Consider the following 26314-nt stretch of genomic DNA (forward strand, 5'->3'; position numbering starts at 1 on the left):
GGGAAACACACTCCGCGTGATCCTCTGGACGCACAAGTTTGCACCTGTTGAGCGTATCTACTTCACGTCCAGCAGTCATGGCCGTCTCCACAGCTGTGTGAAACTTTGCCTGCGTTTGTCAGGGATCTTCCGTTTTATCCAGGAGAGAGATGTCATCGCTCTATTCGCGCAACAAGGACCTTTCCTCTCGCTCCAGAAAGTCCCTGTCGGACTCACCACCCTCCTCTCCGTCCCCCAGCACCAAAACCTTCAGAGTAAGAGCCAGCTGTGTTTGCTTAGCGTTTGTCACATTATAACACAGACATTGCAATAGGCAGTATTGTGTTTAAAAAAATGTACTGTCATTTTTCACTGGAGGATGTCAAATGTTCATGTTTATTTTAGTGCTAGATTTTAGTTTTTTTATTTAACTTCAGCAGTAGTCAAAGCAGGTTTTACGGGTTAAAACATTAAAGCTAGTTTTAAAGAGCTTACTTTATTATTTTGGTGCTTAAAGTGGAGTCCAAAAGTCCACATTGAAAATCTGGGATTCTGTTTTTCATTTGAACCTGGAAATAGAAAAAAGTCTGTGTATGTGTTTTGTTTTGTATCGTATTTGATATATTAGGCTTTTATGATTCATATAATATGAAATAGTGAAAATATGGAGGACGAATAAAACACCTCTAACTGAGCAAAAATATCAAATTTGGTGCAGTTTATTTACAGTGTATTGCCAAAATGATAGCTTGTGATGTACATCAGTGAGATCTTTATAGCAGTATAACAGAATTTGCATATAACTATCAGTTGTCATATATCTACCAATAATATGTCTTAGTAAGGTGATATTTAAAAATGCTGAGTTTTATGATCAAAGCTCTGTAGTTTTTATTGTGGAAGGCAAAATGCATATAATGCAATGCAAAATGATGATTGAGAGAATAAACATTCCTCAAAAACCTGATTATATTTAATATATTTGCACAATTTTAAATTGGATAATCAAGAAAAAACTGGATAATCAAGTAAACCTAAGCTGTTTCAGTCCAGGAAATGTTCATCTTGAAATATTATTGACAATATGAAAATAATTTTTACGTTCACTTTATAAAAAAAGACACATGCACCACGATCTGAAGGTGGACATTTTTTGAATTATACTAAAAAGCCTCTGACTTGCTAAAAAAGTATGACTCAATCAGGCGACAGAAGGCATATAGATTGTGTACAGCTGTTTTTTCAGCAAAGTTTTGATCATGTTGATCATTTAGAGGCCTTAGAAATTCATGTATCAAATATTATACAGTAGGCTTTATAGAGTCAGAACAAATAAAAAACAATTTTATTGGGAAATCAGTATACAGTATGAACAAAGTTGCATGGAATATTCCTGTGAGCAAGCAAATCTAAAATCATGTTGTAAATGAGGTGCTCGTATCACAACAGAGCATGTTTGTGAGCTCATAAGATGGTGTTGTTGTGCTGTGATTGAGGGCAGACATCGGTGAATGAGCAGAGCTGCAGTGTCTGTGATGTAAACACTGATTCAGGATGTAGTGGGAGTAATTCCCAGCGGTCACGGTTCACTCAGTTTTTAAATTACGGGCCACGTCCCACAGTAGTTAACTAATAATTAAAGCATTAAACGTTTGCAGTGTTGTCAGGAAAGACAAAAGTTTATTTTTATTTTTATGGTATATAGTTGATAAATATCAGGGTTATTATAGTTAAGTAAAACCAGAAAAGAAACTATTTTGTTGCTTGAACAACTAAAATAAAAAATGTTTTTAGCTACTGTAGTTGCCAAGGAAACTTTTCTAATGTATTATTTATTCACATTTAACTTGATGTACTAAAATAACTAAAAATAAAACTGAAATAAAAAACTATATAGGCATAAAAAAAAAAACCGATGGACTCTTATGCTGATATTCTGTTTCGTTTCCTTTAGTTCCTGTTTTCCTGCTCAGTTTAGTTTCGGTTTTCATGTGTATATATACCCCTGTTTCCGTTCAGTTCTTTTTCGGTTCTCGTTTGTGGATTTTGCTGGTTTGTGATTCTCCTATGTTTCCATATGATCTCCTGTGAGTTACAGATTTATAATAAAGACTGTTTTTGTTGTATACTCCTGCATCCAGTTCATTTGTGCTGCAAGCCAACCGTGATAAGAACCTACTAAAAACGTGGAAAAAAACTATTAAAGACGGACGTAGCGGCCGTTGACCTCCTACTCGTCGATGAAGAGGACCATACAAGGGAATTTTTAGACCTGCTGTGCCAAACACACTACCCGCACCGCTCCCTCCGTTTTTTTTTTTTTACACCAGCCTCAATGAGCGGTCCAAGGCACACCTGCCCGGAGAAGGTCCTCGAGGGACGTTTGCTGGCTATGTGGAGTGGGTGCTCCTGCATGGTTTTCCCCTCAGCGTCTGCAACCTTATCAACCCCCTCACCCACCAAGGATCCAGCGATGAAGCCCGCACCCACCATGAGCTAGAGCCCACTCCCGCTACAGAGCCAGAGCCAGCCACCATTTCCGTCCCAGAGACGGACACCATTTCCATCATGAGTCCGAAGCCTATCGCCAGATCCATCCAGGAGTCAGCGATTGCGAGAAACAGAGCTCTGGCTCATTGATATGTGAAATAAGTAGCCAGTTCCCACCAAAGTCCCCAATCCCAAACTCTCTTCTCTTCAACCAGACCTACGGAATTACGTTGATGACCTGATCCCGCTCTATGTCATTTGTATCCCGTTATTTACGTCCTCTCTGCTGGCTCAGTTCACTCCCCTGGATCTGCTTGCGCCGCTGGTGCCGCTCAGCTCCTGGGCTCTACCCTCTCTGGTAGCTCCGTACAGCTCTCTGGCTCCGCCTTGGGCTTCACGATCCCCAGCTCTGCATGGTGATGCGAATCCCCTAGCTTCTCCTCGGGCCTCCACTTCAGCCTGTTGGCTGCGCCACGGCTCTATGCTACCTCGGCTCCACCTTGGTACGTCAGCCCCCGAGCTCCACCGAGTTCCCTATTCACTCCGGCTCCGCCTTCATCAGTCGTCTCTCTGTCTATGCCATGGACTTCAGGGCCTTCGGCTCCGCCTAGTCCCTTCACCCGCTACATCTGGCTCCTCCCTCCCTCCGGCTCTGCCTTGGTCCTCACTCCCTCCTGCATCGCCCCCGGTCTGCCGAGCCCTCCTCTCCACCTTGGTCCTGTAAGCCAACAGCTCCACCTAGAGCTTCCAGGCCTGTGGTGTTGCCCTGGAATGTCTCCCTCTCGGCTCCACCCTGGCTCCTCCCTCCATCGGCTCCACCATGGGATCTTCCTCTGCCAGCTCCTCCAGGGTCTTGTTCATTGCCAGCTCTACTCCCACCTCCAGAGCCCCCACGGGCCTTCCGGGAGGGGTGGTGTAATGTCAGGTTTATGTTCCTTTCAATGGACTCTTAAGTTGATATTCTGTTTCATTTCCTTTAGTTCCTGTTTCCGTGCTCTGTTTAGTTTTGGTTACCTTGGTTACAGATTATGTCCTTTGTTTCTATAGTTACGTATGAGTATCACTTGTGTATCGTTATGTTTGCCATGTGTTTTATATACCCGTTTCAGTTCAGTTCAGTTCTTTGTCGGTTCTCGATTGTGGATTATGTTGGTTTGTGATTCTCCTATGTTTCCCCTATCGTCTCCTGTGAGTTACGGATTTATAAAGACTGTTTTTGTTGGATACTCCTGCATCCAGTTCTTGTGTGCTGCAAGTCAACCGTGACAATACAAAAATAACTGCTAATAATATGAAAATCTTTTGGAAGATTTTTGGTTAGGTTTAGTTAGAAAAGATGAGTGGTGTTTGAGACGTGGGTTGTGGGTGGTGACAATGTTTCGCTTTGCGGTTGCTAAGGTGTTCTTGGTGGTTAATAGGGTGTTTTGTTTTATCATCCTCAAGACAAAATCATAAAACTGGTCGATTGTACAGTAAAAGTAACAGCACACCTCTCCTAAACAAGCCCCATAATTTGAGGAATCATTCAGCGCAGAACGAGCTACATGCTGAAGTGTAATATTTAGGGTTATGAGTCTGTTCAGATCCCCAGCAAATGTGCAGTAGTAATAGTGAGGCTTTTTTTGGCACTACTAAATATAGAAAAGTGTTAGGTACTAGTTGCAACTGGTCACTATTGGTTTTATTTTCTTTATTTTCAAGATTGTCATCATTTTTAATCAAATTTTTTTCAGATTACTCAAATAATCATAAGACAAATATATTTTTAAAAGTACAAATATTCCATGTGTTCTGAAATCCCCCATGTGTAACGGATCCTATAAAGGCAAAACACAGAAACGACACATTTTAGATGAAGTACATATAGTAGGCTATGTCACACTAATGGATGTTGCTGTCACTGCTTGACATTTCATGTCAACATGCACTGACCATTTTTAAATGTCATTTATATGCATTAGGTTGTGGCAGTACTGAAATGTTTTGAGCCGGTTTGAGTCATTGTGTGTGTTTGTGTGCGTGTGTGTGTGTGTGTGTGTGTGTGTGTGTTTGTTTGCAAACAGGGTTTGTCTTGTATTATCAGGCGTTAATAGAATTTCCCCAATCCGTCCTGAGCTGATCTCACATATAAGCCAACGCTGCACCCAGATAATCCAATATTCCCCTTATTAGATTTAAACACCTTGCCTGGAAAAAAAACAAACAACCATTTTGGACTATATCTCTTATCTGAATAAAATCTCTGTAATGAAATTTCAATTTTCCAGTAGGAAAAACCTGTCTATTTCACTCTGTTTTTAAATCTCACCAGATCAACCCAGAATGTGCTCTTGCATAATAGATTGATCCTCAGACAGCATTTGTTGAAACACTTGCTGTTTCAGTTTTACTTTTGGCCGCTGTTTGCCACTTCAAAACCCCATAAACAAACTCAAAGTCTGTGAGCGAACAAGACCAATAAAGGCCATGTTGACGTGTGGAGACTGTGTTTACTTCAGCGAAAAGATGCCCATAAAATCAGCAGGTGCTGCAACTGTTCTGTCTTTAGGAAGGTAAAACATGCACGGAATGAAGGGGAACCAGACTGCCATTTGTCCTCTGCTTTTGCAAACCTTCAGATGAGTGTGACAGTTCAGTTTTGACGTAACTGTACATGCTGCTTCATCACTGACCTCACATCTCTGTCTGCAACAGTGTTGTGGAAGAAACTATAGTTTGTCAGGTTAGAAGTTACCCTTAACTAAAAGTAGTTGGGGGCTGTTCACACTTAACATGTTTTGGCATAGCACTGAGGTGCTTATCCATAGTTTTTTCTGTGCAAAACATATGCTAGATGGACGTCTTTGTCCATTTCGCTCACTTCTCGGCTCTTTTGCAGATCTTGCGAATCACAAGGCATTCTAAAACAGCGCTTTAAGTATAATTTTTTTTTTAAACTTGCTGTGTTGCATTTTTTTTTCCCATTCCAATGACCTGCGTCTGAAAAATGCGGCCTATGTGAACTATGTGAGCTACTCTTTTAAAACAGTAGTTAGCTTCACTATACAAGCTACTATAACCACATTGAAGGTATTTAAAAGGCAAGTATCTCTTTTTAAATGTACTATTTGCATTAGTGTAAATTGATACATTTACATTAAATACAGCTAAACAGCAAATAAATACAATAAGCCCTAATTCACAATATAGAGTATAACCAGCTAGATTTATCTAAATATTCCCCTATAAAAAGAACAAAATGCTTTGCTGGGGCTGTAATTGATGATTATGTGTTTTAATCAATTAATTTACACAAACTGAATCAAACAAACCAATTCAAATGAACCAGACTTTCCAATGCTACTGGACAGTTTAGTTCAAAGCAATTAACCAGGATGAATCGAAAAGGAATGGGTAGCACTATTTATTATATTTTTAATTTTAATACCAAGTACTATATCAAGTACCAATATCATTGATACCAATATCAATACAATAATAAAAAAAAAAAAGGTAAGATGGGTTATTATATAGCCATTTAAGAAACATTCTAAAGCAATATATACACAGAAAAAATGCTACAAAAGCTGTCACTGGCCTTTAAAAAGGATATACTATGTACCATTTAGGTACCAATGTGTACCATTGAGATACTAATGCACTCTTTAGGTACAAAGGTGGACCTTTTGAAATGGTACTGCCCCAGTGACGGCTTTTGTACCTTTTATTTCTGAGCGTCTAGCAAAGTGGATCATATACTTTGAGTTAGTTACTCCCCAGTACTGGTCTGCACACTGTTACAGAGGTTGAATGTGGCTCGCCACATAATAATACAAGATTAGCTAAAGAAAATGGTCATGACGTTTTATGTTTCCTCTAATCATAACATATATTTTTTTTCCCATCAACAAAATTGCACATGTGGGCTTGAAGTTTCCATGACGAGGGGAGGCCTGTGCGCGTGAGGTCTCCTTGGGAGCGAAAGTTAAAGAGAGCAAAAGAATAAACACACATGTTTTGTTTTTAGTGGCCTTCTTATCCATGTTTATGAACGACTTTTTACCCCAAACAACAGAATACATAGTAATAAACAGACAAACATATCTGACTGAGTGTGTGAGAGCTGTTTTTAAAAGGACTGTTCGCATTAAAAATATTATCATTACTCACCCTCATGTCTTCCAATCATGTATTTTTTCTTAAATGCATTTTCTTTTTAAAATGTTATCCTGACCACCCTTTTAGTGTAATGGAAGTGAATGAGGACTAGCGCAGCTCCAAAAACTCCAATATGACCAAAAAAACTAAAACTAAAACTAAACAAAACATAAAAGTAACATGGGCCCTGTTTACAACTGTTTTTAATATGCATTTTGGTCAATCGGATCACAAGTGAACGGCGCTAAATACAGATATAAACAGGTCTAAAACGCTTTGAGCTTGTCTACTTTCGACCACAAAAGACCATCTTCTCTCCACGTACTGACCTAATGAGTGGACATTATAAGAAGAGCTCTAGCCAGATGGGATTTAAACTTTGTCGGCTGAAGACCCAAGTTTGGTTTGAAGATGAAAAATGTACCAAGCACAATGTTCTCTCACCATTCCTGATTTCTAACACACTCACATCGTTCGGCTGCTCTTGGGGCTCAGAGCAGAAACTAAAGCTGCTGCTCTCCGTATGTTTTTCCGTCGTCTCTCCGCACGTTCATCTCGTCTACTTAAAGCATCTTGATACCAGGTGTAAACAGGGACATAAAAAAGTGGTTTATGGAACCACTGTAAAAATAATTCCTCCTAATTCAACTTAAAAATGTAAGTTCAGTTGCTGCCTTAAATTAAGTTTAATCAAATTCATAGTGCAAAACTCCACATTTAATTCAGTGTGTTATTGCCATGTCTTTGTAATAATTTGAGAAATTTACTAGCAATTTTGGAGTGATTTATTTTTGACAGTGTAAATAGCAAGAAAAAGTGTCAAAAGTTGTTAGATGCTACTTAGTGCAAATAGTGGCAGATACTATTTGCACCTCAGTGTATTGTAGTACATTGTAAAACAGTATATCATATTCAATGTATATAATTATATTTATTAAAATTATAAATGAATGCTGCTTTATTGGGACATTACTTGAACTTGACATTACCTTCCCTACACCTACCCGATAAACACTTTATTCCCACTATTAAAGGGGTCATATGATGGTTCTAAAAAGAACATTATTTTGTGTATTTGGTTTAATGCAATGTGTTTACGCGGTTTTAGGTTAAAAAAAGTCATTATTTTAAACATACTGTACATTATTGTTGCTCCTCTATGCCCCGCCTTTCTGAAACGCGTCGTTTTTTACAAAGCTCATCGTTCTGAAAAGCGCGGTGTGCTCTGATTGGCCAGAGATCCAGGACATTGTGATTGGCCCAAATACCATAAGCGTGTGATGGAAATGTCACGCCCCTTACCATATTTGGATCATCAGCTCCCAAAGCAATAGGTGATAATGTCGGGTACTACCTTATCAATTCAAGCCCGAATCTGAACCGGAAAATGCAGATGACCAAGCTAATCGATCAACTTTGCCAGCGCGACTGGACCAGGTGGTATCAGATTGGTAAGGTTTTATTTCATTGGGGACATAATTACTGATTATAATGACTTTTTACGCGTCGCGCCACATTACAGGGGGAGAACACTATGTAAACATAAAACCATGTCTGTATTTGTGATCGTAGAAACGACAAGCAAGCGCTACTCTATACTGCTCAAAACTCGCGTTTTTTAGCTGGTAGGCTACTTTCGCAGGTTCTAGAAACAGTCCTCCGAAAAATGTGCAGCACACAGTCGAAAAGTTTAGTTGTACTGTTCTGGAACAGTGTTGTAAATAAATTGAAATTGTAGTTGTAATTGTGTCCTCTTTTGGAAGGCCAAACAAAGTAGTTTTGCTTTCGCAACAAAAACACAGCGTCTCCTGGACACGGCGGCAACAATAATACAGCGAGAATAAACGTTCCGCTTCTTTCTTTGCGTGTACATTTGGGCGGTGTTATGAAACTCTGCCCCCAGACACTGACGTAGAGATGTGGGGGCGTGTTTGAACGAAGCGTTTTAGGAAGGTGTGGCTGAGCCTTACATTTTATAAAGAATATCTCTTTAGGTTTGACACTTTGAGCTTTGTAATTGCAGATCTTATACTTGCACTAACAGCTACATAACACACTAAAGAAAAAGGAAAACAAGACATCGCATCATATGACCCCTTTAAATAATCTTTATGCACTGAGATTATTTTTAGTTTTCAAATATTTTCTCCAAGCCGATGTGCGATGGGAATATGCCGAATAATGGCATCTAAAAAAGGCGTATTACTCTCCACACCACTGATCCTGTTATTGGACAGGTTACTTTTGTAATTTTGTCTAGTTCAACCAGACAATGGTGGGTGGAGCTAGTGTAAACGGCCATTGCCAACAAGACGGGCTATTTGTACTAATAACAGACTGAGATTGAAGTCATTGTTCAATGAAAATAGAAATCCATCCTTGGTGCATTAATACAAATTGATAAATTGCTTAAAGAGTTCATGAGAGTTCATAAACAAATCAGATTGTTTCAATGAATCGGTTGATCCAGATCACAAAACCATTCTGACTCATGAAACATTTGCATCCTTTTTCGAAGCTTGAAAGTTTCCATTCAACATAATTGCATGGAAAAGGGCAACCAGCACATTTTTCAATGTCCTTTTGTGTTCCATATAAGATTGAAAGTACGTGGGTTTGAAACAACATGAGAGGAACTGGAGGAACTGTTTCTCAAACAGAGCAGATCAGAAGAAACCAGCCCTTATAAAGTCATCAAACAATTGAAAACAAATGACTTGATTTGTTTTCTCTTAATATATCTGGCTTATCACACAAAGAGCGGTGGGAGCGGGGAAGAGAAAGAGAGCGAGAAAGAGAAAAAGCCTTTTTTTGGAGTTGTGTGTTGTAATACTTTTTTTGAGTATGGTGATGCTCACATTTTCCATTTTGCAAGCTGGCAGACGGACTAGCTGGCTCTCAAAGAGGGGGATGAAGGGATGAGGGGAAAGAGAGAATTAAAGAGGTTGTGTATAAATACTTCAGCATGCGCCAGATCCTGTAAATGTTACAGTTTGTGGAGTTATGGGATCAGGGTGAAGCCCACAGCTGCATGAAGCAGTCTCAGTCTGTTACTTCATAGTATATGTGAGTTATAGAACTCATATGTGCTGAATGCATGGATAATTGAGCAACCCTGCAGCGTGTACACTGTGACCGAACGCAGTTTCACATGCCTTTGATGTGCAGCGATGGGACAGTTGTCCTGGTGCACTAATCCAGCTAAACCAAATCCTCATTCAACCATTGTAAGAGAATTGACTTAACTGTTCCCAGATCTTTAATAGTGTAAAGGGTGAGCTCTGCCAGCAATGCCAGTCAGGGTGTGAATTCCAGGGGGGTTTGACCCACCAATTAAGGCTTGAATCCAAAGGAAGCTAATATAAAAGGGCTTTAAAAAGCTAATATGCTGAGAATAAACTGAAGCATGTAAGTGTAGGTGCCCAACCAAAATAGAAAGGTAAATATAGAAAAAAGTTGGCACATTATGGTGCCTAAATTTATTATAATCTAACCTTAGTGACATTTTGACGCCTACAACTCTTCATCAGACCTAAAAAGACAGAAGGTATATATATATATATATGCATATAGCTATGGGGCCCTATCTTGCACCCAGCGCAATTGACTTTGTACACCGATGCATGTATCATTCCTATTTTTTTTACACCCACGCATAGCGGACTTTTCCCTCCACAGACGCACGCCTGTAAACTTGGGAATGAACTTGCGCTCCCGGGGGCGGTTCAGCGCAAAGAGGAGGTGTGTTCCGGCGCAAACGTTCCCTGATGCTATTTTGCAGGTTTAGAAAACAATTCCGCCACAGACCAGGAAAAACCTAGTCTAAAGTCAGTGGCGCATTATTCAGATGCTATTTCAAGGGCGCATGCTTGGCCATAATGTAGCGTGTGCACAACAGGCATGCACTTTGCTTATCTCATCTACACAGAAGCAGCAGTTTTCATTTTTGCAAATCATACATTATTACAAGGAAAAATATTAACACACGAGGGAAATCATTGTGGTGTCCATGAAGATGTGAAAAATAGGCATAAATCTAGCTTACACATTTACCCAAATTTTTATACGCCTGTTTAACCGAAGCTAATTAGGGTGGGTTTCTCCCATCCCCAATGTCACTTCTCTGTGTTTTACGGCCCTGACGAGAACGTCGGTCTCCTCGGCTGTGAACCGCTGCTGGCGTGTGCCTGGCAAATCTGCCGTTATAATAGCAATCCGCCATGGAACAAGCGCGCCTGCTCTTAAAGGGAATGTGAGATGACGCTCTGATTGGTTTTTTTCACGTTACGCCCAAACCACACCTATGAATAATGAAGCTACTTCAGACCAACCCATTTTAGATTTGCGTCGGGCGCAAGAGTCATTAATCCCGCCGGTATAATAGCAACAGCACCCAAGACCCGCCCACAAAGTTACTTGCGTTTCGTGCTTGATACTTGCGTTTCAGATCGTTAAAATAGGGCCCATGGTATATAATAATGTCATTCACTATGATACCCAATAATATGAAAAATGTTATGATAATAATAGTTATAGTAATAAAAATAATACAGAAGGTTCATGACCAAAAAAATTAAAGTAAAAAAGCCTATTGAGGACATCACAGAAAATAATAATTTAGTGGCAACACATTTGTATGTAAAATATATATTTTTTATTTTTTTATTAAATGAAATAATGAAATTAAATGAAATAAAATAAAACCATTTATAGTGGTAGGGAAACAAATAATACAACCCGAAAATAATAATAAACATGACAAAACAGTGCCTAGTTACATATCACACAAAATTAAGTTTTATGTAACAAAGTTCGGGAGGAGCACGTTCAGGTAATCAACCAATCAGCACAAGATGAAGCCGGTATAAATATAGCCTTCCCTCACCTCTGTCCCATGACAGTTTCACAGCATCCCTCCACCACCCCATCACCTCACTCTTGGCTGGTTTCTATCCCAGTGAAAGGGGGGAGTACTCTGGCTTCTGGCCAAATTCCGGACAGCACGCCAAATACGCATAAATTACTGTATGTGTGAACTTGTGAAACTAGGACAAAATGCAAAAGATGTGAAACACAGATTGTATATTCAAAGTTAATATACTAAAACATTCATAATATATATAATTCTCAGTTCATAGGGAAGATTCCAACAGCATCAGTAACTAAAATTTTATTACAAAATAATCAGCCTTTAACTGAGCAGGTATCTGTAAGTGCAACAGAAAAATCTCAAGTGCTTTCCAATAGACTGAGAGAACATAATATTTGTCACTTTATATTCCTATTATATATTCGAAAAACAAACGTTTAAATATACTTTTTAAAATTGATTGTAACAATTAGGATTACACTAGATAAACCTAAAAAAAGTGGTTGTATGCGTTTGATTGAAACCGTGAGCTAGCGTCTGTTCTCTTTAGCATGCTTGTATTTGTGTTGAAGAGGCCATTCCCATTAATCTGATTGAGTGTTATTTTTACTTGCAGGATGGAATGTGCATCAGCGCTGCCTTACATGGTTTACTGTGGTGAAAGTGTGCACTCTCTTTCTCTCTGTAGACACAGCGAGTGAGCTCAGGGCCAGCAGGTGCCCATGGGTAATGATGCCCCCCGAGGACTTTAAACCTGCAGTTTAACGTGATTTACCCAAGTAGGACATGTTCTTGGAACAACACTCCTATTAACCGATAGGATTTGGAGGATAAGGATAGGGTTATGGGCTTGAACAACACTCTTATTAACCTTTCAATTCTCTCTGATTGTAGGTTGAGACTGAGAGTTGTTTCATAGGAATGTTGTTCTGGACCAACAAAGGATGCCAATCCCCCAAAAAACTGTCCTATTTTGTTCTGCATAACGATGACCTCAGATCCCAGAATGACCAGACATGAGAACAAGACCACCAGAACACACATCCACTAAATGCAGACTTCAGGTTCCCCACTTAACGTGACCACACAGAACTAAACAAGACCACCAGCACACATTGTAAATGTTTCAGATAGGGTTTTTTTTTGTTGTGGCTACATGTAAACACTTGAATAAGACATCTTGCCTCACTTTGAGAAATCATAATGGTTGCCAGTAAAACACTAACCAGCCACGGATATTACAACAGTTATTGTAAGTCAGTGCCGCAGGTCAAGCTCTGTTTGTCCTCCAGTGTTAACCGTGACAGGGTTGGAGAGCAAGTCGATGTGCTATGGCCACATAAGGAGAGATGTCTCTGAAATACTGCCTAAACATTCAGATGGACCCGTCTCTCCAGTGGCTTGGGGACTTGCTCTCATCCATCTGTTTATTTCCCTGTAAAAAGCACTACAGAATCATGCCAGAAAATAGCATACGCAGTTACGATCAGCGAGATACACTCACGCGTGTACATCATTTAAATGTATTTCTTCAACTATATGGGCTCTTTTAGGTTGGTTCCAAAACGTATTTTAAATCTGTAGGTTTTTAATTTTTTACCATTCCTTTATCATTTATCTACTTTTCATATGTCCTATCTGTTTAGATTTTGTTGTTTTACACTTGTCCCAGAATTTCAATTTTCATAAAACATCCATTACACTTTATTTCGATGGTTCAATTTAGACATTCTGTTAACTATAAGTAACTTGTCAATTACATGTCAACTAACTCTCATAAGTAGCTGACTGTTCGGTTAGGGTTAGGTGTTAAGGTTCGGGTTAGTAGAATAAGTTGAATAAGTTGTAGTTTGCAAAGTTACTTATAGAATGTCTGTAGGAGAAGCATCAATATAAAGTGTTTGCAGATATTAAGCAGAACATCTACTAATACTCTAATGAGAGTTAGTTGACATGTAGTTGCAAAGTTACTTATAGTTAGTAGAATGTCTAAAGTGGACCATCGGAATAAAGTGTAACCTAAAGAATGTATTACAACAACGTATAAAATGTTCAACTAAATTAAAAAATAAATAATTATAAGCTATTTCAAAATGCATTGTGTGAAATGGATTTATATAAAAAATGTCTGGCCCTCAGTCATGCCATAATTTCCATAATTTTCACATTTTTAAAATGGTAGTGAAAGTAGTCTTGGCATTTTATTCCAAAAATAAAATTTCAAGCACAGTCATTTTCATCATAGAATGCTGGTAGTACTTATAAAGCGCATTAATATGTGCTTTATAAGTACTAATAAACAGCCAATATATGATGCAAACCCTTGTACACTTTAGCATGCTTTTGAGCAATTATTATGTAAATAATATACTTAAGTGCATGTTATCTGCAATTAAATAAAACTTTTTACACTTTAAATTTATATTAAATGCATTTGGCTGAACTTCGTGAGCCACTTAAGTAGAACTTAAGTTTATCTTTATATGTAATTTCATAATTACTTCTATTGTCTTTGAAATATGGTCAAAGTTACTGCTGAATGTACTGACAAGCATTTATGGTGTCATGTATTTAAATATATTTGCAATTACACATTTGCAATGCTGAAGTTGCTATTTAGTACATTTAAATTGACTACTTTACATTTAATTTGTCATTATTACAAAGTGCACTTATTAAAAGTGTATTTAAGTTTATGAAACAGTCATGAAAGTGCACTCTCTTTAAGTTTATGTGGCGTTTTATTTGATTAATATATTATCTGCAAGTACTTTTTTTTTTAAATATATACTTTTACGATTTGAAGTACACTAAAAGTGCACATTAATACAATTAAACGCACTTCTTTTCCGGGATGATCATGACTGTCAGAAAAAAAAATACAAAAATGACAGAATTCTCTGGTGATGTACTGTACGCATACACACTGTTGGACATTGTTAGTGGACACATTCAACTAATGAGAGTGTGAAAAGTGTCTCAAAGTTAGTCATCACCATCCCATTTAACAGATCTCATTTGCTGTAATTAGTTTTGTGAGTGCATGAAAAGCTCTTCGTTTTCTCTGCCAAACTCTGTCCGGCTGTAGTGACTGATTCTGCATGTCCTTTTTTGGTGTTGTTCAGATGGTCCCCCTCAGACAGTGGAGACAGTGGACTGTTATTCCTCTCTGATGCATAATCAAGTGTCCAAACAGGATGTGCTGTCTTTAGCAGAGGAACAGAGGAGATTCTTTCTCTAGCTTTCTCTCTGGACTCAACAGCCTTAAATCTGAAGCAATGAGAACATATTACCAGACCCGTGTGGAATCTGCACCCGCTGTGTAGTTTGACTGTAGTTTAACTACTTTAAATTATGAGTGGCTTGTAGTTGTAGCCTCCCATCTTTGTTATGGATGTTTCTGCTTGGACTGTCAGACCTTTACACGAGTCATTAGCCATCTATGCACATCCTCAGTTGGGACGAAAGGTCATCCAAGTGGTGATGTTGACAATATGCGGCTATGTACAACATGCACCTAAAATGGAAGCCTATTAAATAGTCTTTCAGAAGATTACAAGATTAGCTCCCATAAACACAAACTGATTTATATGCTTATACAAGGAAAATGTAGGAAAGTATTCTTTATCGGATACAAATTTATTACAATAGAACATTTATTAGAGAACAAATCCTCCTTAAATGATCTTTTTTGTGCAGTCATTGCTAACTGGAGTTGGTGCGATTTCAACTGAGGAAGTGGGTGTAATAAAAAACACTCTGCGACATAATGTCATTTTTATGAAGACACACATATGCACAAGTTTGCGACGGCATGATATCATTCTCTTGCTCCAGGATTTTGCATGGCAGATTCCCACTGACAGACTAAGAGGTCTAGCAGACTCAGTCTGACCTGCTGTTCCAGCTCAATCATGTTCAGTCACACCTAAAATCTCTTCTGTTTACGTAACACACGATCATGTGATCTGATCAGGCTGGTCGGATAATCATCCAATCAGAAAACCGCTTCGATTTGTCCACATCAAATAGCTTTGGTTTGCAGATAAGTGATTAGATCAATGCAATGCAAAACAAACCTGGCCGGTAACACTTTACAATAAGGTTCATTAGTTAACATTAGTTAATGTATTAACTAACCATGAGCAATCCATTTGTTACTGTATTTGTTAATCTTTGTTAAAGGGGTCATATAATGCCATTTTTGTACAAGCTAATATGATTCTTTAGGGTCTAAATTAAAAGTTTGTAATATACTTGAATTAAAAAATTCTCATTAGTATTGTAAGAAAACACTCATTTTACCTGGTCAAAAACAGCTCTGTTTTCAGCACGCCGTTTAAGTGCATGTGTCTTTAAATGATAATGAGCTTTGCTCACCCCGCCCCTCTGTTCTGTGCGTACACCGTTTGAACACAATAACACAATAACCATAACGTGTTGTTCATTATAAACGTGGGATTATGAATTATATTGAGAACGTCGTACATAGAAAACATGCCGTAATGTACCCTGAGTGTAAACAGCCGCATTCATCGTGAAGCGTGCAGCAAGCAATTTGCAAAGATTAATATAAATATTAATATAAAGGTTAATAAAACGTTACACTCACTTCTTCTTCTGGAGGTGCAGCAGGAACACGAATAGTTGGTACCGATCCTTTTTTCAGGAGCAGCTTCTTAGCAAAACCAGCTTTATAACGTTACTGACCTCGTTTGTAAAGCAGTCTGGTGTGTGAAATGATTCGCGCAAACATGAAAGCAATGACGTTGATCGTGGGGAATATTCCCTTCAAAAACAAACTCAGCCACTGCGTCTTCAGCGGTTCGGATTTAGGAACATCAAAATGTCTGCTGTGTTCCTTATTGCACCCAAGAACAGAACAACACAATCGCTTAGACGCCATTCTGCTCATAGACAGTGCTCCAGCGTATCAACAATGACTATGATTGACAGCTCGCTCACGAGCGAGGGCGGGTCTGTGTTGAAACGCTGCTGTCAATCAACAATCGTGGGAGGGGAGTCGATTTTGTGACGTCACAAAATCGAACGGCTTGATTTGAACGGGGGAAAACATATAAGAAGATGGATGGATTTTTATCATTTTATGATGGTTGTGTACAGGCACCGCCAACACACATTTCAGTACAATCAACTTGTAAAAGTGCATGTACCATTATATGACCCCTTTAACGCTAGTTAATACAAATATAGCTGTTCATTGTTAGTTCATGTTAGTTCACAGTGCATTCACTAATGTTAACAAGATTTTAATAAAGTATTAGTAAATGTTGAAATTAACATGAACAAAGATTAATAAATGCTGTATACATGCAGTTCATTATTAGTTCATGTTAACTAATGTAGTAAACTAATGTTAACTAATGAATTGTAAAGTGTTACCCATATATTTTTTATTATGTTCTTGCAGATAATATATATGGACCATAGTAATAACATTTAACTAAATTCTGTCATCGTTTACTCCCCTTCATGTCATTCCACACCCAACAGACTTTCTTTCATTCTTGGAAACACAAATGATGATATTTAGGGTCCAATTCTCACTATTAACTATGACGTCTGCCTTAGTAAACTCCTAATTACTTCTTATTAATAGTTAGTTGTTAAGTTTAGGTATTGGTAGGATTATGGGATGTAGAATATGATCATGCAGAATAAGGCATTAATATGTCCTTTATATAATATCCTAGTAATATGCATGTTAATAAGCAACTAGTTAACTTTTTTTTTTCCTTTGCAGCAAGACCGGGTGTCAAGGTAAGATTCTCTGTTCTTTGTCTAAAAACATTTTTCTTTAATGTGCTTCTTTTTGCTGATAGATAAATTCATAAAAATCGCTTACTAAGTGATTGATGTGAATGAGCAGGTCCGACTCCAGTGGAGTGGAGTCTCCGTCAGACCGGCTGTCAGCTCGGACCGGCACATACACACGCCGAGAGAACAGACTCGCCTCTTTGAGCAAAACAGACGACAACTCTGCCAGCAAGGACTATAAGAAGGTCAGGATCCCTTTGATTAATAAAATACTTAATGACGTTCATTATAGATATTTTTCCTCAAATACTATCCCCAAAGTCAACCCAGTTATATGACAAACAACTTTCATCTTACATCCAAATATAGTAAAATCCAAGTAGTACATAGTTTTAATGTGAAGTTCCTTTTTAATAGTTAATAGCATTCTTTGTTTATCCAGTGCAGACCATTAGAAGTCTTCTGTTGACCAGCGCCAGGAAAGCAGCTCCCAGTGGAGATGCTAATTTAGTCTCTTCTTGTTTGTTTCACTTTATCAGCTGTATGAGGACGCACTGGCCGAGAATGAGAAGCTGAAGTCCAGACTGGACGACAGCAAACTGGAGCTCACCAAAATCCGCTCACAGCTTGACAGAGTCGCACAGGTGAGAGAACAGTATGAGAGCCTGTACTAAAAACAAAAGCACACACTGGCCCTCTGAATCCAGTCGGGCTCCAGAGGGTCTGGCTTTGGTAAAACTCACAGCATCTGTAAGGAATCACAAGCTGTGAAAAAAGCCAATAATATATCTAGATACTGGTCCAGCAGTAATTGCTTATTAAATATTTTACTTTGAATATGTATTTAAAGCACCTTCATTTTGTTCCTTTACAGTTTTGTTTCTGTTTGCAATTCTCTTTTGCTCATTAATCTTTCGTGAATGTGTTTCAGAAGCAGGACAGACTATCAGAGAGGTCCACTGTATTTGAATCAGAGAAAAGGGTATATATATATCATATATATATATCATCATTATATAATCTTGACACTTTCTGAGGAATGTTCTCTTCAGTGTTGATTAAGATTATGACTGTTCTCATAGTACCTCAATAAACAATGTTTCCTAACTGTTTTAAATTCTTTATTCTGCTTTGACATCTTGATTTTTGTTTAATTAAATTTTATTTTATTTTATTTTATTTGGATAAATATGCATTTAGAAAATTAATAAATTATTGTTACATAAATGTAAATAAATTATTAATTATTTAAATGTTTTTGGATTTTACAAATTATTTTTGTATATTTACTATGTACTAACATTTAGATTAATAGTTTGAAACAATGCACTTATTGTGTACATGTTTTTTTTTTTTTTTTTACATTGTACTTATATTTTAAAATTCCTGTATGTAATTAATTTATTTAATCACATATATAATGACACACCTTACACCTTATCCCAGCCTTAACCCTACCCATACCACCAAACTGTCCCTAACCATACCTGTATCAGCAAGTGTTTTGGGTAATACTTTGGCATTGTTACATTATTACTTTGTTTTACAGTGTCCTTGTTACACATTACATGCAGTGACTATAGTAATTACTATAAATTGTGCATACTTACATCCCAGACAGCAATATAGTGTCGGGCCAAACATGGGCCGGATTTGGGCCAACACTATGTTGCTGTCTGGGATGCAACTAACCCTAAACCAAACCCCAATCCTAACCTCAACCCTATAAAAAGTACATGCAGTTAATTCTTATTACTCAGTACTTTAATATACAATTACACTGCAATACAGAATGAACACAAGGACATTGTACCTAACAATGAACTTTCTTAATGCAAGTACATAGTAGTTAAAGACCCCTAATATAAAGTCACTTGTTTGATTCTATCTATTATTTTATAGTTTATTTAAAAAATTGTAATATGATTTTTTTTGTCTGCTTGTGTAGGAAAAAGAAGCATTGGAGAAAAAGGTTTCAGACATGGAAGAAGAATTAAAGGTAAAAGGAAAATGTCTATTAAATGTGGCTTTGCTGTACTATTCTGAGCCTGAGGTGGGGTGACTTTCGAGAGCATGTTAACCTCAAAATTTACAAGGACAGTTTGTTTGAATTAACTGATGAAAAGGTCAGATCCCTCGTAGTTTAAGTTTAACAGCTAATGTATCTACCATGCCTGTTTTAACCCACGTTAGCCGACTCTGCCGCCACCATGCTTGCTACTAGCCATTGCGCTCTGCATCAGTGCTGTCAGCGAAGCTCTGTAGCATCTCACAGCTGCAGTAATACATGGTGACCTAGTTCCAGCTACGCCGGGGCCAAACCGAATCCAGCACAGAGACACGGCACGGCTTTTGTTCAGCATTCCAGCAGTAATTGCACATAGCTGGCATTTTGAGGGGCCAAGAAGAACACAGTGCCAAATGTATGAAAGGCTAGATCAGTGTGAGACAGATGAGATATCTGCGGCTGCTGTAGTCTGCCAGGCTCACTAGGATAAATCATCCATGTTGCAATTGAGGAAACAAGGTTTCTGGGCTGTTTCGACTCAGATTAGTTCAAAGTTGATTAGATTCGGCCAAGATATGCGGATGACAGTGTCATTTATATTGCAAATGTGCAAAGAGCTTTAGTCCCAGAACACCATGGAGGGAATAAAATGTATTTATGCAGCTATTCAATCACTGATGGGTAGGTCCAACAGACTCTCACTTCAACATTAGAAATGAGAAGCACTTGTGTTTGTTTGATCAGTGATGTCACTGTTGCCCCAGCAGACGCCCTCAGTGAGGTTTCGCTACCAGTCCTGAGTTCATCCTCAGCTGGACTGGGGGAAAGAGGGGCAGATGGTGAGTGGTTTTGCCCCACGCGTGGTTGCCTGCTCACACACACCAATACACACCCATTACTCACGGCAGTACAACATGGTGTGGGTCATTTAGATCACTTTATGTCTCTCTTAGTCACACATTTGTATTCATACTAAAAAATTTTCTCTGTAAAGCTCTCAAAATAACTTGATCTCTTACTGTAATTCCTTGATAGCAGGCTTACTATCCTGTAAAGACAACAAGTCAAGTCACCTTTATACTGTACAGATTGTTTCAATGCAACTTCACAGTAATACACAGAAAATAACGTAATCAATTATCAAAATTCATTATATATGAGACATACAAATTCTGCTGTAAAGCAGCTCTAAAAATTAGTGTCAGCTCAATTTAGTTCATTGTTGACTCAGTTCAGTTCAGTAACTGTAAAGTTCATCAATGAAATGGGTTCATTTCAGCTATAAGCAGCTCTACAGAAGACAGTGTTGTTATTTAACTCAATTCAGTTCAGTGTTGAATCAGTTCAGTTCAATAACTGCGTAAAGTTCATCAATTATGAAATGAGTTCAATTCAGTTAGAAGCTGCCCTACAGAAGACAGTATTGTTATTCAGCTCAATTCAGATCAGTGTTGAACTGTTGATTCAGTTCAATTCAATAACTGTGTAAAGTTAATCAATTATAAAATGAGTTCACTTCAGCTATAAGCAGCTCTACAGAAGATAATAGTGTTGTTATTTAACTCAATTCAGTTCAGTGTTGATTCAGTTCAGTTCAATAACTGTAAAGTTCATCAATTATGACACAAGTTCAATTCAGTTAGAAGCTGCCCTACAGAAGACAGAGTGGTTTTTCAGCTCAATTGAGTTCAGTGTTGATTCAGTTCAATTCAATAACTGTGTAAAAATAATCAATTATAAAATGAGTTCACTTTAGCTATAAGCAGCTCTATAGAAGACAGTGTTGTTATTCAGTTTAATTCAGTTCAGTGTTGTTTCAGTTCAGTTCAATAACAGTGTAAATGTTGCAAAATTCATCTATTATGAAAAAAACTTATATTCAGCTATAAAGCAATAATGTCATCATGCAGCTCAATTCAGTTAATTTGCTCTAATCCAGAAGCCAGTGCTGTCAAATCAATAATATTGCTGAATATTAACAAAGTCCCTTTAATGCAAGTCATTTCACTCGGCGGCCATCTTTGAAACGCCTCTCTGCCGCTATTTCAGTCATGCAAGTACAGCTCCTATCTCTTTTAATTAAATTTCATAGTTTAAATTCATTGAAAATCTTTGGGATGTGCTGGAGAAGACTTCACAGAGTGCTGGACTCTTGCATTGTCAGTTCAAGATATTGACCAAAAATTGATGCACATATTTCTAGGGTTAGAAGAACTGTTGCCAAACATATAACATCATAGAAACATAATAATGACTACAATAATGATCCAATCATAGACTTTTGTATATTTGAATCCAAACAGCAACTTTTTTTTTGGCCGGGCAGTGTATATAGCGTTTTACGCTTATCGTAGTTGTTAGCTTAGCAACATGCTAACGGCAAACTCCATCCTCTTGTTAAACTTATGATGTATTGAATACTGTTTCAGAATCCAAACCTCTACTCCGTTTCGATTGAGAATACTATATCAGCAGCTGTTTATGAGCACTATTTATTCATATCACTCATTTAAGCGAAAATAAAGGCTCTTTATTGGCACAGATGGTTCCATGAAGAACCTTTAACATCCATGGATCCTTTCCACTGCATAAAAGATTCCTTGGTGCAGAAAAGGGTTCTTTAGATTATTAAAATGTTGTCTACTAAAATGTTTTTTGGGGAACCAAAAACGGTTCATGGCATCAGTGCAAAAACAAACAAACAAATTTTGCAACCTTTATAAAGGGGGAACCTTTATTGTAACAGAGCTGCTGAGTAAGGGATTTTACTCAATTTGTCACAACATGCTTTCTAGATGTGTTGAGGACAAATGGATGCCTCAGCCATTTGTCCTCAACACATCTAGAAACCATGTTGTGACAAATTGAGTCATGGCTAACTGAGATGCCCGATATGACATGCCTACCTCTGTTTGTCAAAGCCATACGTCATTTTAGAGAATAAACCTGTTCAAATATCTGACTATAGATGCTTTTTGTAGAGACAAAACAATGAATCATGAAAGCGCTATGAAGAGATGCTGGATGCCGTGCAGTTCTCTGTTGGTTTTCATGCATTGGAGAAACTCAACGGCCTGGTCCCAGAGCCGTAAGCCGTGAAACCACGTTTGGAAACGGTGTCAAACCTCAGGGTTTCTCCACATGCTGGTTCAGGAAGTTTCTGAGGTTGACCACAAATGCCTCACGTCGATCATTAATCTCCACACTGCGCTGTGTGAGGCTTTTATAGAACAAAATAGTGGTGATTTCTACTGTTTAAAAGCTGATGGCAGAACTTCCCTTAGTAAAAAGCTTGATTTGATTTCATGTAAGTGGTCATGAAGATGTGTGCAGGCCTGTCCTCCTGTCCTTTTTGTGAATGACTACAGTTGCATGTGCTTTGTGTCTATAGTTTATCCAACTCAGATTTATGTTCTCAGCTGATTGTCTTTGCATGCTTATGTTCCCATTCCAAAGTCAACATGAAACACTCATTTCACTTTCATAATGTGACATAATTATTATGGTTAAATGTGTCTATATGAAGCAGTTTTAACCTAGAAGGTCTGGACTCCCAAAAGGGCGTCTATCCGACATGTAACGCAACCAATCACAGTTCTTTTTGTTCCGCATCATGTTTAGGCGCGTGAAAATGTAAAGTCGACATCCCTACAATAACAGACGTGCGTGCATTTAATAAATTGTTCATTCAAGAACATTGTGCAAGTTTACTGGAACAATGGAGCTGCGAACTTCACATACTTTTAAAATCCAGCGTTTAGTTGATCCTGGTAAGCGCTCATTGTCACAGTTGTAAACCCAATGGCTTTCTTCTTTTTGGTGTCACAACATTTGTTTCCAGGTGGACCGATAAAGAACACGACACACACGTCTCCTGGACATCCTGTAGAATTCAACCAATCAGATGAAGACATTGTGCCATTCAGAATTAACCTAATATTTTTTCTAAATTCCAGTTCATCTCCTGCATTTTAATTGAGAAAGCAAACAGGATGCAGAGTTGCAATTCAAATTTGATTGTAAGGAAAAATTATTAAATGAACTTGAAGAAAGCCATATAACAGTAGCTTTTAACAATAAAAGGAAAGCTTGTGAAGACAAACTTTGAATTTTGACTTGGAAAAAGTTTTTAAAAAGCCTTTAAGTTTGAAGCATAATAAGACTTACAAACAGATATGAAATGCTATCTACTATATATGAGTGTTTAGTTAATATATTACATCATATTTAATCATTTAACTTTTCTGGACCAGGGTGAACGATTACTTAATACTTAACACTTAACACTTTCTGAATGACATAAATATATAGTAGAAAGATTAACTGAATATTTAATGTAATATTTACTTCATATAATAATATAATTTAATATTTAATATATATTCATATATTTCACACAATGTTTTAACATTTTATAAATATTTCAGCAAGGCATAGAAAATGTATCATAAAAATGATAGATATCTGAATAGATAAAAAATTGCATCATTACTATAATCATTGATATTACACAATATTTGGTTACACTTTATTTTAGGGTCCTTATTACAGTGTAATTATACATTTAAGTACTGAGCAATATTAATGATGAACTACATGTACTTACCATAGAGTTAAGTTTAGGATTAGGGTTAGTTGCATGTAATTATGCATACATTCCTATTACAAAGTCACTGTAAAATAAAGTGTTACCCACTGTTTTTACCCAGTGTACTTAATTATTAAGAATGATAATGCGTGACATCACAGGCAGAGCATGTACATTTGGATGAACTATTATAACTATATATAAAATAAATAAAAATTGCTTGTGTATAATGTGCACTGATGAATAAGAACAAACTGATAGGGTTAAATTGGATTTCATGTTGACTTTGCTTTAACTAACCCAAGCACACTAATGCTGTCCATTTTTGTTCCCAACCCCTCTTTGATGTTCTCTTACACTCGCTCTCGCCCTCATCATGTCTGGGTCTCTCTGTATCTCCAGACCCTTCCTGCTCTGGCTCGACTGCAGGTTCTCCGCAGGGGGAACGCGCGCCTCCTAGTGGAGAACAAAGCCATGCTGCGCACCCTCGCCCGCCTCTCTCAGACGGCCTCTCTCCCCGAGACGGAGGATCTCTAGTCCTCTGCTCGCTTCTCTGTCCCTTCCTCCCTCCTGTTCTCCGCTGCACCCTGTAGTCCTCTTCCTCTGCCCCTCTGCTACACACCTCTCAGGCAGGTCTCGCTCTTTCATTTGTTTCTTTTGCATTGGTAAAGCTTTTTCGTCCATTCTTTCTTTCTCGCTCTTTCTCTCTTGGGTCTGGGGAAGGGCAGCCCCTCACATTCCTCCTGCAGGCGATGGCTTTGAAGATATTTATAGATCTTCTAAACCCATGACCAAACGCCTCTACACTCCAGCAATGTCCAAATCAATTCACAGCCGCTGTAGCTTCACATTCACAGTCACTGTGAACACATAAACTCACTGGTTACAGAATATTGGATACCAATATTACAAACAGTTAGTAAAAAGGCAAATCAAATCATTTTCAAAATGACACAAACAGAATAATGATTTGATGACTTTGTACTCATGAGTAAAAAAAAATATTTCAAAAAAACATGGGATTTGTTCCTTTATTGCTTAAAGCCAGCATGAACAAGAAAAAATGTAGGGTGGGACTTGATTTTGTACATGGGGATTTGATTGGATGGTTGTGGTTTGCTATTGGTGGATCTCATGTGAGTGACAGGTTGCCCCGCCCTCACGCCAGTAAACACATCATCAGAGAAGAGAAGAGATGCTGCTGCAAGAGGGATGGGAAGTTACTTTAATTAAAGATTACAAGGACACATGAATACTCAATAATGATGTGCACAGATAAATAATTTATAATAATTTTTTTTTTTTTTGATTTCATGGTGACTTTAAAAACCTAGCAGGACATTAAATTGTACATTAAATGCTGAATGCCAGTACTGTCCACAGTGCCATGAGCCTCTATTTGTGTATTTCTAAAAGTGAGTTAGCACAATTGTTTTTTTTTTCTAAAGTTGAAATGTTTTTTGGTTTCGAAAAATGTGATATGAAGGCATGAGTGGCTGGGTTTGCTCACCCATTAAAGTGTTTGTAGTTCTGGCACTATTTTACTCACTGCAGTAGGAGAAGGGGTCTCCCTTCTTTATGCATGAGCACACATTCACATGGCCGTGCTAACTGCCATTCCTTTATAAAGGCCAATTTGAATCTATGATCTAGCATCCGTTGCACGTTTGATTACTTGAATCATGTTTGAGTAATGAATCATGCTTTTTACAAATAAAACGAAATTCAGTCACATGAGATTATGAGATATGAGTAGTCTGCAAGAACTATTTTATTCATGATAAAGTGTATCCCTATCTCATGGGCATCGCAATTTTGATTTCACATGAACACTAAATAGTTCTGAAGTTAATAATCAAAAGCGTTCATCTCTCTCAATCTCGTCTCTCATCAATCTCAGGTTTTGACAGAACTCAAGTCTGATAACCAGCGGCTGAAAGATGAGAATGGAGCCTTAATCAGAGTCATCAGTAAACTTTCCAAGTGAGGACGTCCGGTTGAAGAGGGAGGAGAAACGCTGAACACAGAGAAACCAAATCTGAGAACTTCACATTGACTTCAACCTGACCATTGTCTGGGTAATGGTTTGTGTCATCTCCTTCTCTTGGTGCAGCAGCTCCAAGGTTAAAGGGATAGTTCACCCAACAATGAAAATTCTGTCATCATTTACTCACCCTAATGTTGTTCCCAACCTGTGTGACTTCCTATCTTCTGTGGAACATAAAAGTAAACATTTTGAGGAATGTCTCAGGTGTTGCTTTTGTTAATACAATGAATTTCAGTGGTCACCAAAACTCTTTATTTTTCAAAATTTCTTCTTTTGTATTCCGGAGAAGAAAGAAAGTGCAAACCACCTGCTTACAAAATACAGCTAAAACTTGCTTAGCTGGATTTACATGTATTCTGGCTTAAACTGGTTGAGGTGGTTGACCAGCTAGACTTGCAAGTGGAGCTGAGGTCAACC

The 26314-nt window shown here is 37.9% G+C and overlaps 1 protein-coding gene across 2 annotated transcripts; it reads left to right on the forward strand.

The window, feature by feature from the left end:
- Positions 1 to 26093, forward strand: ppp1r12b (protein phosphatase 1, regulatory subunit 12B). Of its 2 annotated transcripts, XM_084428980.1 has the most exons (8): positions 1 to 254; positions 17241 to 17257; positions 17367 to 17499; positions 17794 to 17898; positions 18186 to 18236; positions 19203 to 19253; positions 20030 to 20101; positions 25751 to 26093. In XM_084428980.1, the coding sequence occupies exons 1-7, from the start codon at positions 150 to 152 to the stop codon at positions 20060 to 20062; spliced, it is 495 nt and encodes a 164-aa protein (XP_084285106.1). In that variant the 5' UTR covers positions 1 to 149; the 3' UTR covers positions 20063 to 20101; positions 25751 to 26093. The 2 variants fall into 2 exon arrangements, with proteins under 2 accessions (XP_084285106.1, XP_084285105.1); XM_084428979.1 differs by lacking the exon at positions 20030 to 20101.
- Positions 26094 to 26314: the final 221 nt, after the last annotated feature.

This window comes from Rutilus rutilus, assembly GCF_951802725.1.
Source record: "Rutilus rutilus genome assembly, chromosome: 13".
Taxonomy (NCBI): domain Eukaryota; kingdom Metazoa; phylum Chordata; class Actinopteri; order Cypriniformes; family Leuciscidae; genus Rutilus; species Rutilus rutilus.

What these genes read in the sequence shown, in the direction of transcription:
- ppp1r12b (XM_084428979.1), top strand. Translation starts at nt 150, where the DNA reads ATGTCATCGCTCTATTCGCGCAACAAGGACCTTTCCTCTCGCTCCAGA. An exon ending in CCAGCAAGGACTATAAGAAG is followed by an intron (nt 17,500 to 17,793) that starts GTCAGGATCCCT and finishes TCACTTTATCAG; the next exon opens with CTGTATGAGGACGCACTGGC. An exon ending in TATTTGAATCAGAGAAAAGG is followed by an intron (nt 18,237 to 19,202) that starts GTATATATATAT and finishes CTGCTTGTGTAG; the next exon opens with GAAAAAGAAGCATTGGAGAA.